We start from the raw sequence: 14,447 nt of genomic DNA, 5'->3' as shown, positions 1-14,447 counted from the left end.
GCGGAGCGCGACGCTCGGGCTCATCGAGCCTAGGATTTACATCCCTCGATGCCGCGGAAAACGGTCCGAGATGGCACCGCGTGCGGAAGACGAAGTTGGGCTCTGCCCGTGAGCGTTGTCGGAACCAGCGATACCTGGAGACATCGGTGTCATTGACACAGAGTTCATTGAGCATGGAAGTCGTTTCGTTCCAACGCAGTGTCTAACGGACACGCAAGCCTCGTTGAGGCAATAATCGATTGGAATTGTAAATGTTCTCAATCTTAATAGGGGAGGGTGTAGCGGGGTTACACATACCCTGGTGAAAGGGGTGTGTGTCACACCAGATGGGCATAGTTTGGCCACATCCAAACAAGAATAACGGTACGGGGCTGGATAGTCAGTAGTTATACATGTATTTAGATTTTATTTAGGAAAATCTATGCATTTAAAATGAGGCGGCTTGCCGCAGATAACATTAAATAAAGTCAGTTTTTGGATTTAAACGTAAGAGTTAATTAGCCTTGGGTTAAAGTTGTAATTACTCTTGGAGTAAGCGGATTGCGATCCGATAAACTCGTACTTGTTCGATGTTTAGAACGCAAGGTCGGTGACCTAACTTATGCTTCCTCTAAGCGCAAAGCTACGGCAGCCCCGCTGCACCTTTTGCTAGCACAGACTAATATATGCATTTTTTACTATCTCTTTTTATGCGCGGTTAGCACTATTTCATCATCTTCATATATACCAATACTTCAATATCCAAAGTAACGCAATTGTTGCATCTGTTGTCTCAGGGATATGTACACAAGACTTACCCCGTTACAATCGGCAATATTTGCCATGCGCTAAAAGTTCTCGCAAAAAATAAATGAGAAGAAAAGGTGAACTTAAATTATTGGCTTGTGATAAGTCGTATTCTTTAGATAGTCTAGGGTACAATGTCCATGTATCTTTAGTAATCTATGTGAAAATTTAGAGTTGGGCAAACTTTTGATACGGAGCATATGACGATGTCCGTTAAGACAAACGCATTGCTCTAAAATATTTTTTTGACATTTTTAATGCTGTAAAAATTAATATTGTTTGAGCATTGTCGATGATTCATTCTCCTTCATAGAAAATCAAACAAAGTCTTGTGCTATTGTAATTTTTTTTTATTGCATATGAAATTGACATCAAGAGCTCATTCGGCAGTTTGGCAATGCTGGATTTGCTGTCACCTGTGCGCGGCTACATCGCACAGAATCTGCAATTCTACCTGAGCAAATACATCGAGGACATCCAGCTTGAAGGTTTAGGGCTCTTTGGTGGTGACCTTGTTCTCAATGACTTGGAAATCAAGCGCCACGTACTGCGCGAGAGTCTCGAGATTCCATCAAGCTTCGATTTCTCGCGTGGATTTATCCGTGAATTACGTATCCACATCCCATGGACCCAGTTACTATCACAGTCAATCGAAGTGAAACTTTATACCATTGAGCTGATCCTCACGGCGAGGAGCAGTACAGCCGGTGCCACATTAGGAGACGCAGTAACTGATAAAGCGACTGAGATTGACCAGCCAAAGTCCGGTTGGATTCACGATACACTGCAAAAAATTCTGTCTAATGTCAGTTTGCAGGTTAATAACCTTGTCCTTAAGTATGAGTACGACGACATTGTGTTCTCTATTGCGCTTGGGGTAAGTTTTTTATGATGCAGCATGACAGTCAGTACGATTTTCACTATGTATTTTGCTGATGCGTATGATAGACCCTTGACTTCTACTCAGCCAGTGAAAATGATGGCTGGAATCGTAGCTTCGAAGAGCTAAAGGGAAGCAGGCCTGTCATTTGCAAAAGAATTGATGCCAAAGACGTGACAATTTTCCTAGACAGATACATAAACGACGAAGGTACAAATCAATGCACCAGACAATATCCATTGCGACGGATGGTAGCTGGATACGAGGTTCCGGTATTGAGTCGAGCTTCGGCATCAGTCCGAGCTAAAGTACAGCTACCACACAATGCTGCGGAGACAGGGAAAAGGGATCCGACTATCAGTATATCTGCTTCCTTCAATCAGCATCATCCTTCAGCGAGTGATTCCCGTGACGCAAGAGATATTTTTGATGTGGATGGTTTGTTAATATACAATCCATCAGTACTATGCGATCCTTTCTACTATTACTTGTGCAATCGCTCAAGCGTGATCCCGATATATGAGGTAGACTTGTTTGTCGTCGAATTACTCTTCTCGGCCAGTGACAGACAACTAGAGATGCTAAATCAGCTTATACAAAGCGCTAACCACAGGTTCGATCAAGCTCACAAGCCAGTAATTTCAGCGAAATGTGACGCGTACCCACCAGGCAACACGAACAAAGTCTTGGATGTTCATGATGCAAGATCTGAGTTTTCCCAGTTAATTCAGGCAGATGATCAGGTGGGTATTGTACCTAAAAACAAAGAATCATGGTTTGGATGGGCAATAAATGCTCTGGGAAGCGTAGAAAATGGGCAAGAGGACGCGTTGGAGTCTGAGCTACTTGCCGAAACGAGAGAAGCTTTGCTCGAACGCCAGCCGTCGTTAGAAAATGAGAATGATGGAGGTTTATTTGCAGCCTGCGGTTCAGGTACAAGAACGTCATGTGTGCGAATGTGCGTTGGCTCAGTCTCGTTAACGTTGCGAAAACATGCAAAAGAAGGGGAAACGGAGTATCAAGATGCTGCAGGCGTGGAAAGTAGAGAAGAATTGGTACCAGTTGCAAATCTTGGCATGGTGAAAATTTCTAGTCATCCCAAGAGAAAAAAGGTAGCTCGACCAGCTTTGCCAGTTCTCCATTTATCTCTTAGTTTTGTGACGATAGAAATGCTTCTAGCACGAGGTCAGGAACAAAGTGGAACAGATCTGGTGTTTGAAATTGAAAAGGTTAGGGTTTCATCTGCTTTAGACGACACTGATGGAAAGGATATGAACGGAGAAATGCTGATGACATGGGGTCTTGTTGATGCAACATCCTTGTGTGATTGCGTCTCTCATCCCTATTTTATCAGCACATTTTTTAAGAAAGAAATAGCGCGCTTAAATCAGCTTGATAGGCGACGCTTTGACATTGTTAAGGTAGCACCGGGTATTGACATTCCCGTCTGGATGACGTTAAGAGATGGAAGAATAAACTCAGAAGAGAGCTCTAGCTCACCATGCAAATGCTCTTCCACTTGGAATGGGGAAAGTGTTCGTTGCATATCAACTTCCGCAATATTTAGCATTTGCCAGGATGCAATTAATAAAATTGGAATTAAAGAGCGTGTGCTGGATGACGGAATTCTATTTAACGCCGTGTCGGCAGCTTGGACTTCAAGTGAGTTTCCTAGTATAGCGACAGAAGGGATGACACGAGCCTTGACTGCAGCCGCAAGTGAGTATCGAGCGCATCGAAAGTCAGACCTTCCAGCATTGGACAATTTGGTGCAGTTGCTCTTACCACAACTATTCGCTCTATGCTGTCGTTTTTCAGGGCATTCTTGCCCATCAGCTATACTCCATCCGGCATCTAACTATATTAGCATTCGGCATCGAAGTGATCATTCTGCTCTACGTATGCGCTCAGCATCCACGTCTAAAATCTTGGAGCATGATGCACCGTCACCTGAAAATCGTATCGAAGATAAAGCAGTCACCAAAATTTTGGATGTGTCGATTGGTGCTGCACATGCTGTCCTGGAGCCTCTTAAGTGTTTAGCCACACTGGAAGTATTATCAATTTTCTTGCACAAAAACGAAGTGGATGTTTCTAGGTCAGCGACAAGGCCTGTTGAAACGTCAATGTCATCTAGAATGAATGAGGCTTTGACGAAGAAGATGGCGCCTGAATTGAAGACCAAAATGTTAAGTGATATCGCGTTAATTACGGGGAGCAGGGTAAGCGTTCACATTCCTAATCCACGTCCAAATGCAGGGAATAGCTCGAACCATTGTAGTGGCTTGAATGTAATTGGAAGTGACTTCATGTGGCAACGAAATTATTTTCCGGGAGATCACAGAAAGCGTTTACAGCTCGGTGCTGTGACCGTACAGTTGGGTGACGCTCAGAGCGAGTTTACGCATCTCCCCCTGGTAGAAGCGCTCGGATTTGAACTGGAAATCACAGAAAGCTTTGCTGATGGAGATAGCAACGATGAATTATTCGCAAGTTTGGTCAAAGCGAAAATCGACCTTACCTCATTTTCATTACACAATTTCGCGACTGTAATATCTGATTTCGTACGTCCCCTTGGATTTGATATTGCCTGGGTGCCAACAATTTTAGCGTCAAAGCAATTCCAAGAGTATTATCAAATCGAGGCTTGCTTGACTAATTTTTCGCAGAGTGTTGTAGATCGACCTAGGGTAGTTACAGCTCAGCGCCAATCACTTCGCGGAAGAATTGCATCACTCACCATAACTTCAAGAAAAAAGCCAACAAGTGAAATGACTGTAATTTTTCAAGGCGGCGCAGCTCCGAAGATGCTATCAAAAACGGGAATTAGTATTCCTCTTTTCAAGTTTGACATGCTGTACGAAAAATCGGCTGGAAAGCTAGATGGTGTACCGCTTTTGAGCTTGCTCAAAACATTTACTCGAAAACCCGACTTCGTTTCCACAGTATGTGCACATTGCCGACTAGGTGTCTGTGCACACTTGGCCTACGTTTATCTGGATGCTCAAGGTGGAACACAGCTTATAGGTGCAGTCTTACATTGGATAAAAGATTTCTCAGCAGCCTTGGTGGGCAACACAGATTTGAAACCGGAAACTCGACATGTCAAAGATGACACACTGGACGGCAATACGGCGAGCAGCATATCAACAGGATGGAGCTTTATCATAGATTGGGAAGCTGGCGGCTCTGATGTACGTGTGAACGAGGCACTCCAATTAAGACTTTCTCAAGTATCGCTTCTATCTATTGAGAAAGAGGCAGATTCACTGAATCCTGTTAAGCCTGGAGGTATACTGAATCTCAAATTTACTGCTAAAGGAGCCACTCTATTTGCATCAGACAGTGGATGCCTTAAGGACATTCAAAATCCTATAATTCTGAGCATAGAAAATATTCGTACGACAGTCAAGTTTTCACACGAATTTATTGACTACCAGCATGATTATGCATTTGAAGTTATGTTCCACGCGGCATGTGTTCAAGCATCACTAAGTCGCTTAAAGGTACATAATTTTGCTTTGACAGATTTTTTGTGTTTATGTTTGACTTCTTGTATTCCTTTTGTTTCAAAGCTTTTATATATTTTAAAAATTCCAAACATTATGTTTGCCTTACTACGTGAAGTGGCGACCCATGATGCCTCTCATCCACCCAAACTAAACGAATACGAGCGCGATAATGACGCTATTATGCGAGTTCGGTGGTTTTATACGCTTCGTGCTCAGCTAGACCATTTCGACGTCTCATGCGCGGCTGACATCGATCATCGCTCAAATCACAAAAAAGAGCGGATCCGAGCAGTCATAAATGGCAATGTTTCTAACATCAATGTAGCTGCTCGGATAAGCAATCATCACCCTATCAAAAAGCACCTCTATTTACCCACACGAGGAAAGTTTACAGATATTCAAGTTTCCGTTGGCAAAATTCAAGTGATCGAGAGGCTTTTTCACGCGTGGAAGAATAGTTGCATCCCACTAGGTAACTTCTCACGTTTGCCGGCTAATGCATTTTTGGGTATATTGGTATGCCTGAACGTGCGTGATTTAAAAAGTTTATCAGAGACCTTGCACGCTATTGATACCAACATGCATTCTAATGAAGAATTACTACCGCCTGCTATGTTGTCGTGGCATTTGGCAAGCAGCATTGCCAAATCTATTCAAGCGATAAAGGCTAAGTGGCATAAAAATCAAACCGACAGAACGCACTTTTTCGCTGAAATTCCCCTGATTGTTGCCTACAACGAATCTGCGCTGAAAAACGATCCACTATCGTTTCCAATGTTTTCAGGATTTTATCGCAATTACAGTGAAGCCGGCCTACCGCTCCAGGTTGTCGCAGGATCTATGGAGAGTTTGGATCTTGTCATGACGACGTCAAGCTTTGACTGTCTCGCCTCAGTAGTGAATGTGCGCGGCAAAAAAGTATCAGCCGTCGACAACATTGAATTTCCAACAGTGAAGACTCAGACTACACACAATCTGGAAGTATCATTGGCAAACATTGAAATTTCTCTTTTGTTGGGTCAAGTTCGTTTAATTTCGCCAGACGAAAATCTAATAAAATTTGTCCAATGTAAACAACAGGTTGATACACAAAATGTTGTTGTGGTTCTGGAATCGATGTCGATCGTCTCAGCCGTGCATAATGAGATTTCGTTGGATGGATTGGGATATCCCCTTTTCAACTCTAGAATCCTTCCAAGGCGACTTACTGTTCATGCACAACGATTTGGCCAGTCGCAGCTTCGGATAGAGTGTAAAACTGGTAAAATTTATGGATTTGTTGCCGATCTAAGCTTCAGTTCCGGATTGGAGCCTCCACCTGAATGGAAGTTCAGTCCCAGATTGAACGAGGTAGCTACTTTCTCGAACATTTTTGGGCATGTTGGGCCGTTCGAAGAGTATTTTAGTACTTTGGCGGGACACTCAGCACATTTTACTAGTGCAGAGAGATTCTGGTCGCCACTAAATATCACATGCAGTGCGGAAGAGGAATTTTCAACAAAAAATGAAGGTAATGGAAACGAAGCAAAAATCGCTATTAGCATCGCAATAACCAAGTTGCATCTCCAGCTGAACAAGCATCTGTTTGACATTTTGTATTCGCGCATCGCAACGTTATACCGAGGGATACAGCATCTTAAGCGATCTATCGCATTTTCGTCACCAGTAAAGCTTACGCCTATTCATTCAGAAAGGTTATGCGAATCGTCTTTAGAATTCACGAGTACGAAGGAGCGAGAATTCACATTTTCGAGCGACGGAATCGAGATTGATGTGATAGAGATGGACAATTCTTCACATTTTCGTGTTGGCTCAATCCTCCTGTTACACAATACTCTGAGTCTTTCGGGCAGTGCGTCTATAAAAACTTTAGTAGTCGGACACCGTATCTTTGGAAATGAGACCGATACGGTTGCAATCGAAGAAGTAGTCTTTGGAGCAAAGGCGGAGCCAAGTTTATGGCAACGAGCAGTCGAAAACTATCCAGAAAAGCTTGTTGCTGCTAAGTGGAATTACGCAGATCGATCACAGCGAACAATTTTCGTGGACGTCCAAGCCTGTCAGCTTCACGTATCGCACCATTTTATCCAAGCATTGGCTCAATTCCTTTGTACAAATGCGAACATACCAAGTTTGGAGCAAAAAGTCAACGAATGCTGTGTCCAAGCTGTGGAGCGCAAGCCTTTCGTGATACGACAGAGATGGAATGTTAAACTTCTTGTAGCCCCAAGTGTCATGTCTTACTGGAGACAGCAATCTATTGATGGGAGAAAGTCAGGTGTTTGGATGACGTCCGGGCAGCTTTTCGCGAGCATAGAGATTGGAAGTGATGAAGCGACTCAGCAATCTTTCTCTTCGTGTAGCACTGATGTCAACGAGATAAATCGTTTTATTGTTGCCCCCTCGCTAAAAATGATGATGAATCTAGACAAATTCGGCCTCAACATTTCCGATGATCTTCCTCCATTGATTGTTATTTTTCAAAAAAACTCTTCGAGCCCGATAACAAATCCGACATCTAGCACTTGGCCGCAATTTGTGAAGTACATAAGCATTGTGTCGGAAGCCCAACGCTTTTTGTATGACTGCAGCATTCGGGTCACAGGAGACGAGCATCAAGTGTTGGAGCAAATTGCAACTGCAAATCATATCTTTTGGCTTTACACTGGAGTTTCTAAGACTAATATACAAGCTGAGGTAACCGCGTTGTGCATACAGATCTCGTCTTATTCTTTGGATGCGATACGATCACTCTTGTCTGCATCTGAAAACAAAGGCTCTGACGTTCCGACAAAAAAATTATTTGACCAAAAGAGCGTGAAGGAGGATGCCATGTGCAGAAAAAGCTTTGACCCTCCAGATTGCCGAGAAATTTCAGCGGATGATTTTAAATATCTAAAGCGAATGGCGGAAAGTCGGCGACCTCTTCCTGGTGAGCTTGTATTTACGGAGGCTCTATCAATTGAAACGCACAGCATCGTTCCGGATGACCCACCTTCAGTCATGGCTCACATTCAAATCGAGCCAAATAAATTCGACATCGCAGAAGCTGACGTCGTGGCTTACCTCGAAAACTGCAACAAGCTTTGGAAGACTGATTATAATGCCGGTGAAGAGCAGTCTTCTTCTCCTGGCCATAGTAACAGGACGCATTGCTGGATGGGAATGCGCTGGTGCTACCACATTCCACGTAAAATTTGTAAAATTGTGGCAGACCCCGTGCCTATCCTTCCCAGTGGACTTCCAAGTGCCTGGCCTTCATGGAACTGGAAACATGGCCAAAATGATAGTACAAGTCGATTTTGTGATATTTTATGCCAGTTGAGATGCTGGGACCACCAAAAATCCATTTATATTGTTGTTGGTGAGTTCTGCGTACCATGGGAACAAATTCTACCGAGCGTGAGCCCTGACAATTCGAACGATGCCAACGAGCTGGGAAGTTTTGGGGATTTGATGAACCATTGGTTTGACGATAGCGTGGAAGAGATACTTCTTCAAACGAAGCTGCTCGAGTTTGGTGCACGAACAAGAACATATTTGTTTGATAGCGACATACCATCGGACAACTGGGAGATCAGGTGGAGAAGTCCTCTACAAAGCGAACATGATCCTGAGGTGTGTATGACCTTGGAGCGAATGATTTTGAAAATTTTGTTCTGACGCTTTTTGTGTTTTATTAGAATAAGCAAATGCGCCTTTTGGTAAACGCATTGCTTGCTTCATCATTGCAGATACATTCTATGCTAATTTGGGACGCGTATCAGCGCGTTGAATCATATATTACGTTTCCACAAACCTCGATGTCCATAAGCCTAGTGGGCCCCGAAAAGAGTTCTCACGATATCATTACCGCAGAATTCAACGATACCAATATTGCTTGCTTGGTTTTTGGAAGCACGTACATGAAGACAATGACAATTCGAGTATCTTCTGGATTACAGGTGTACCTCAATAACGTGGTTCAACTATTAACTGTTTCAGTTATTTCACGGACCAGTATCGACATCCTGGTGGAGATGTCTAACAAAGGATTAAAGATTTCAACATTAGTTGGTCCCATCTCGCTTTACCTGAACCAAACGTCGATACTTGTACTATGTGCGATCCCGAGGCTCCTGCATGCAGAAACTCAACCGATTCAAACTTTGACAGCAAACCCAAACGAAAAATTATCAAGCATGCGCATAAATATCGTAAATTACACAGGTGTGGATATTTGGTATCGGCAAAATGAGACTTCAGAGTGTTTGCATCTCCCTGCAGAAGCTAGTGCGGCATATAGCTGGCTCTCGCTGGCGAGTAGTTCGTATTATCAGCTTTGCTTTGCGGTGGACGATCCGATACAGAAGCGTGGTGAAGTGTATGCCGGGGGGAAAAAGGATGTGGAGAAACTTTTATCAGAGAAAGATGATTTCTTCTGGTGTGATCCTTGTAGAATCAAGGAAAATTGTGTCACTGGCCGATATTTTAGTGGTCGCGGATTTGTTTGGGTATGCGTGGAGCTAAGCGGATTGCAAACGAAGGTTTCGCTTTACTCATCATTGATTGTTTGTAACTACTGTAATTTTCCTGTGCGTGTCAAAGTGAGTCAGACAGCAATCTATAATTGCACAAAGTCTGAATACCCATACAAAAGAGGTTTTGCAATACGCAAGCATGCCGCCCATAACCATCCACATTGTGTTTCGTTGGATGGTTCAGTGTGCACTCTTTTGACGTCACAAGTTGATGGTAGCATAGCTCGTATCATGGTCGAGTCCGTATCAACCATAAGTTTTGCAGTCAATGGTGGCTCTTGGTGCGATATGGAAACACAGCAAACAATACCTAGCGAGTTTGATCATGTCAAGGCTGATGACCTTGAAGCGAAAGGGCATTTTCAGTTCAAATCTTTCAATTCAGAAAGCTTAGATGAGCCTATTCAGTATGTCTGGGTGAAGGTTGCTCGCGCAAAGTGTAGGACTGTGCTTCCCATAGACTTTGACCACTTACAGCCCCAAATAGCTGGACGGTATACGTGGGTTGAGGTGTCAATCTACCCTGCAATCATCGTACAAAATATTATTGATGCTCCAGCAATACTCAGCTTCTCACAAAAGGTACGCATACTATCGTATTTACTATATCAGCAAGTAATTGCTAATTGCTGTGGGGTACACTTTTCATTAGAACACATCCTTTAGACTTGAATTATTTCCAGCTTGTGAGAAATGTATCTCTACAATAAACCCCTTTGAGCCAGTCAAGATTTTACTGCAATATGGCCAGGATTTAAGCAAGGCAAACACATATTCGAAACTGCTGGAATTAAACATGCAATTCACTTCTGCAGGCAAATCAAAGGAGCAAATTTTTGATTTTGAGGACTGCAGAGTGGTTGTTAGCTATTGCGATGATCGCAAGCCGATGGTTCGAATAAGATTAGAACGCGTTCTTAGCATTGCCAATAAAACACCGAGTGATTTGATGATTTGGCTTGCCACGTCATTCGAAGATCAAAACAGAACTTTACATAAAGTCGAATCTTGCGGTGAACGGTCAATTGGATTCACAATGACCAGTGACTGCTTGATCATTGCAATTGCGTCGAGTGCAACAACCGCGGGCCCACGCAGTGGGTCAAATCAGATGAGTTGGTCCTCAGAAATCTCGCTGGATGGTAAAGGTGACACAAAGCCGATTGTATTGCCTGCGATGCAGGCGGGATCAAGCAATCTTGCAAGTGCTTTTTGTGTTGAGTTGTTGAACTCTGAGGGATATCTTAAATTGACTATTCTGCCGCTAGTTGTAGTGATCAACGCGACGGTAAGAAGCGTATAAGACATAGGGGTATTTCTCAATTCATGAAAGCTAACGTTGCTCGATAGAAACGCGATATTGTTTGTGTTCCCACAGATGGGCGAGGAAACGCCCTTGGTGGAAATGATGAAACATCGGTAGGTGTTTATGGTTGCAATACAGACACGCTATTTGGTCTAAAACAAAATTTTTCGTCTAATTTGCTCGGCAGTTGGTATCAGGTGACAATGCTGGGTGGTGCGTTCCGGTTTGCTTACACAGAGAAGCAAAGAAACGAAGTATTACGGCTGATGTGTCGTCCTGGTTAAGCTCAAAACTATCGAGGCGTACAAGTGATGTCGAGCCAATCGTTGATAAGCAGCATTTGATGGCAAGACTATCGTGTTCTTTCCGAGTACGTTTGGTTGAAGACGAGTACGAGTGGACAGAAGAAATAACAGTGCTGCTTCCAAATTTACATGTTGGAGTAAATTCGGATGGCAGGCTGATACATTTCGAGTCATTCACACCGCTAGCTGATACGTTAAAAGATTTGTATCCATCTCCTTCGACGACGACGTACAGGAGACGATTGCTAGTCCGTCATTGTAGCTTCAAACATAAAATGCTCACCTACACTACGACGCAGAGTGGAAAGTCTATTCATGTTATGTTCTTCGTGGATCACCAGCCTCCTGTGATCATTCACAACCATTGGCAAAAAGTATTGGCTTTTCGCAACGTGTCCGTCGCATCGGATCCAGAGGGCGTCGGTGCAAATTTCTGCCTGGAATACGATTGGTCTCTGCAGGTATCAGTGCGCGCTCCATATATTTGAAGCTAATTCTGACCAGTATGATGCCCATGTATGTATTTATCAGGTGCCAACAAAAAACTGTACGCAGGCCATCATTGACGATAAGCTTGACGCAGAATGTAAGCTGCTGGCTAACTGGTTAAAGACCTCATCCCAATCATTTGGGAATACAGACACAACTGACTTAAATCCGAATGAGCATACGCGTTTTCAGATCGGATCACCACAATATGGTTGGTCGAATGTTCTTTGGCAAACTGGAGGCATCCAGTTCGCATCTTTTAATAATGACGAGGATTGCGGGACGATAACGAATCGACTTACTTTCTTAGTCATGAACTTTTATCGAGCAGGATCGTGGCTTATATCTATCACTTGTGTTGAGGATCCGACAGGTGATGGTCTGACGAAGTCCCTTCCATCGTTAGTACAGCCTTCCGCGGCAGATTCATGGAGAGCAAGACAGATCACTTCAAGTATTTTTAAGATTGGTGTCATTGTGGACGAAATTTCGCTTCATCTTTGCGATGAGCACGATCCTAAACGGGATGCGCGTGGACTTTTCCTTTATCCAGAGATTTTACGGACAACATGCAGTGCTGTGTCAATCGTATTTGCAACTGCTCCAGATCCGCCAGAAACTCTTCGTCACAATACCCGCTTGGGTTATATGTCGCACATTAGATCGTACATGACTCTATTCGCTGCAATTGAACGTATCGAAGTGGGACATTTCTTACAAGCGTGCAACTTTCCCGTAATTTTTTGGTTTTATGAACCTGAGGCGAAGAGGCCTTTGCTGCAATCTGATAAAGTAAAACAACATCAAAGCCTGGAGTGCCTGATAAACAAATTGCTCGACAAGCGGCTACCAGAAGCAGAGAATCCGTGTTTGACTATCAGAATCATCTACGCGGATACAATAAACCCGACAAAACTTCTACCATACTTTAACTGTATCGAAGTTAAGGTATCCCCGGCCTTTCTTCAGGTATGATACAAATTCTGCTAAGATGATTGTACTACTCTAAATGGATAGTCTTTTGGATTTGTTGTAGGTGGAAGACAAACTTTTGATGTGCTTAATTGCGTTTGTTCAACCAATTTGTGCGGCATTGGAAGGGTATGCTGTATGCCAAGCCATACGCGACATTGAAAGCCAGACAATCGCTACAAGAGATGAAAATACCTGGAGCTCATATGCGTATGAAACGATCATTACAAAGCAGCGCAAAGTATATATCGAGTATCTAGGAATTAGCGACCTTCAAGTGACGATTACAGCACGCGTCTCAGTTCCAGTACTTAACAGTTTTGATGGCACGCCTTTACACTTTGGGTATAAGGAGATGCGCGAGGTGTTCACTTTTCCTGACCAATTGTACAAAGATTTGGCAGCAGATTATGTGGCTGATACAATTGTCCGCTCTCCGCTGCTTTTGATGTCATTGAATATTTTCGGCAACCCGGCGTAAGTACACACATTACCTTATTCTGAATGTTGAGAATGTGGCCAACAAAAGATTGTTTTCGTTGCAGCGGATTCATTCGAAGCTTTGGTCAAGGTGTTCGAGATCTGATTGAGATTCCTTTGGCTGCTTCCAGAAATGGTTACAGTCCTTGGATACTCACTAAGGGCTTGTTAGACGGTATCGCCTCGTTTTTGGGCCATACGACTGCAGCAACGCTCTCATCTGTGTCTGGATTCTCATACTCCATATCACGCACAGTGGATCACATAACGCTACCTTCAGACCAGCTCCGCAAACGTCATTACAAGCGTCCAACTAAGTTAACATCAGCTCTTGCTGATGGTTTAGGGTCGTTAGGATCAAGTGTTGTTGGTGCAGCAGCTGGAGTTGTCACTACACCTATGGCCGTATATAGAGACAGTCGAATGCGAGGGGTTACACCCGGATTTGGAAACGTGGTGGGAAGTGTAGGCATGGGGTTGGTGGGCATCGTTGCTCGACCGATGGGTGGCGTTGCGTCACTGGTGTCGATGGCATCAGATGGACTACTAGTTAAATTAGAAGGAAGCCGCATACCATTCGACGAGTCGACCTCGCGCTTCGATGGAAGACCCAACGAACTCCTGCGCTACAAGCTGAAAGTGCTTTTCGATGCAACCGGAGGTTATTTGGTATTTGCGCACGGTCTCTGGATTAACCCAGAAGGTAATACACTCATCATACCAGATCAAGGTCTTATTTATTTCTCGAGAGAGCAGTTGGGAATGTTGGAAAACGAACCATTATGTGGCCTTTTACTACCACGTGATGCTAATCGCCAGCTTGTTGAAATGACAGTTGTATGCTCAAATGAGTGCATTTATGTCGTGGGAATGACCACGGCGCAAAACCAAGCCGTTTTGGCACGAACTTCACTGAAATCGATCGAGGCAGTTGAAGAAAGTTTAAAAGAGCCAACCGTTTTTGACCTGGGCATCAAAACGTCAGAGGGTGCAGCAGAATGGCTGCGCTTTCGACTGCCGCCACCGCAAAGGCGGCATTTAAGCCACCAGCTTCGACTCTGGCTAGCTGAACCGTCGATCAAAAATCCATAAGTAATTAACATGATAGTAAAGTGTGTGATTTCTACTTTGTGAGTGCAGCCTCCCATAACGTGCATATGCTTGGAAATTGTACGGAAACGCGAAATAAAACGGGAA

General features: G+C 43.7%; 1 protein-coding gene across 1 annotated transcript; it reads left to right on the top strand.

Annotated features, from left to right (window-relative positions):
* Positions 1 to 1,183: 1,183 nt before the first annotated feature.
* Positions 1,184 to 14,342, top strand: PHALS_02116 (Vacuolar protein sorting-associated protein; the record flags this gene model as incomplete). Its single annotated transcript, XM_024716635.1, has 9 exons — positions 1,184 to 1,663; positions 1,735 to 8,796; positions 8,862 to 10,280; positions 10,351 to 10,986; positions 11,049 to 11,117; positions 11,192 to 11,770; positions 11,841 to 12,767; positions 12,835 to 13,247; positions 13,316 to 14,342. The coding sequence occupies 9 exons, from the start codon at positions 1,184 to 1,186 to the stop codon at positions 14,340 to 14,342; spliced, it is 12,612 nt and encodes a 4,203-aa protein (XP_024582214.1).
* Between the last annotated feature and the right edge of the window lie 105 nt (positions 14,343 to 14,447).

The sequence above is a fragment of the Plasmopara halstedii genome (genome assembly GCF_900000015.1).
Source record: "Plasmopara halstedii genome assembly, contig: Scaffold_1651, whole genome shotgun sequence".
Taxonomy (NCBI): domain Eukaryota; phylum Oomycota; class Peronosporomycetes; order Peronosporales; family Peronosporaceae; genus Plasmopara; species Plasmopara halstedii.
Note: the sequence above shows the minus strand (reverse complement) of the source record. Positions and strands in the feature narration are given on the sequence as shown.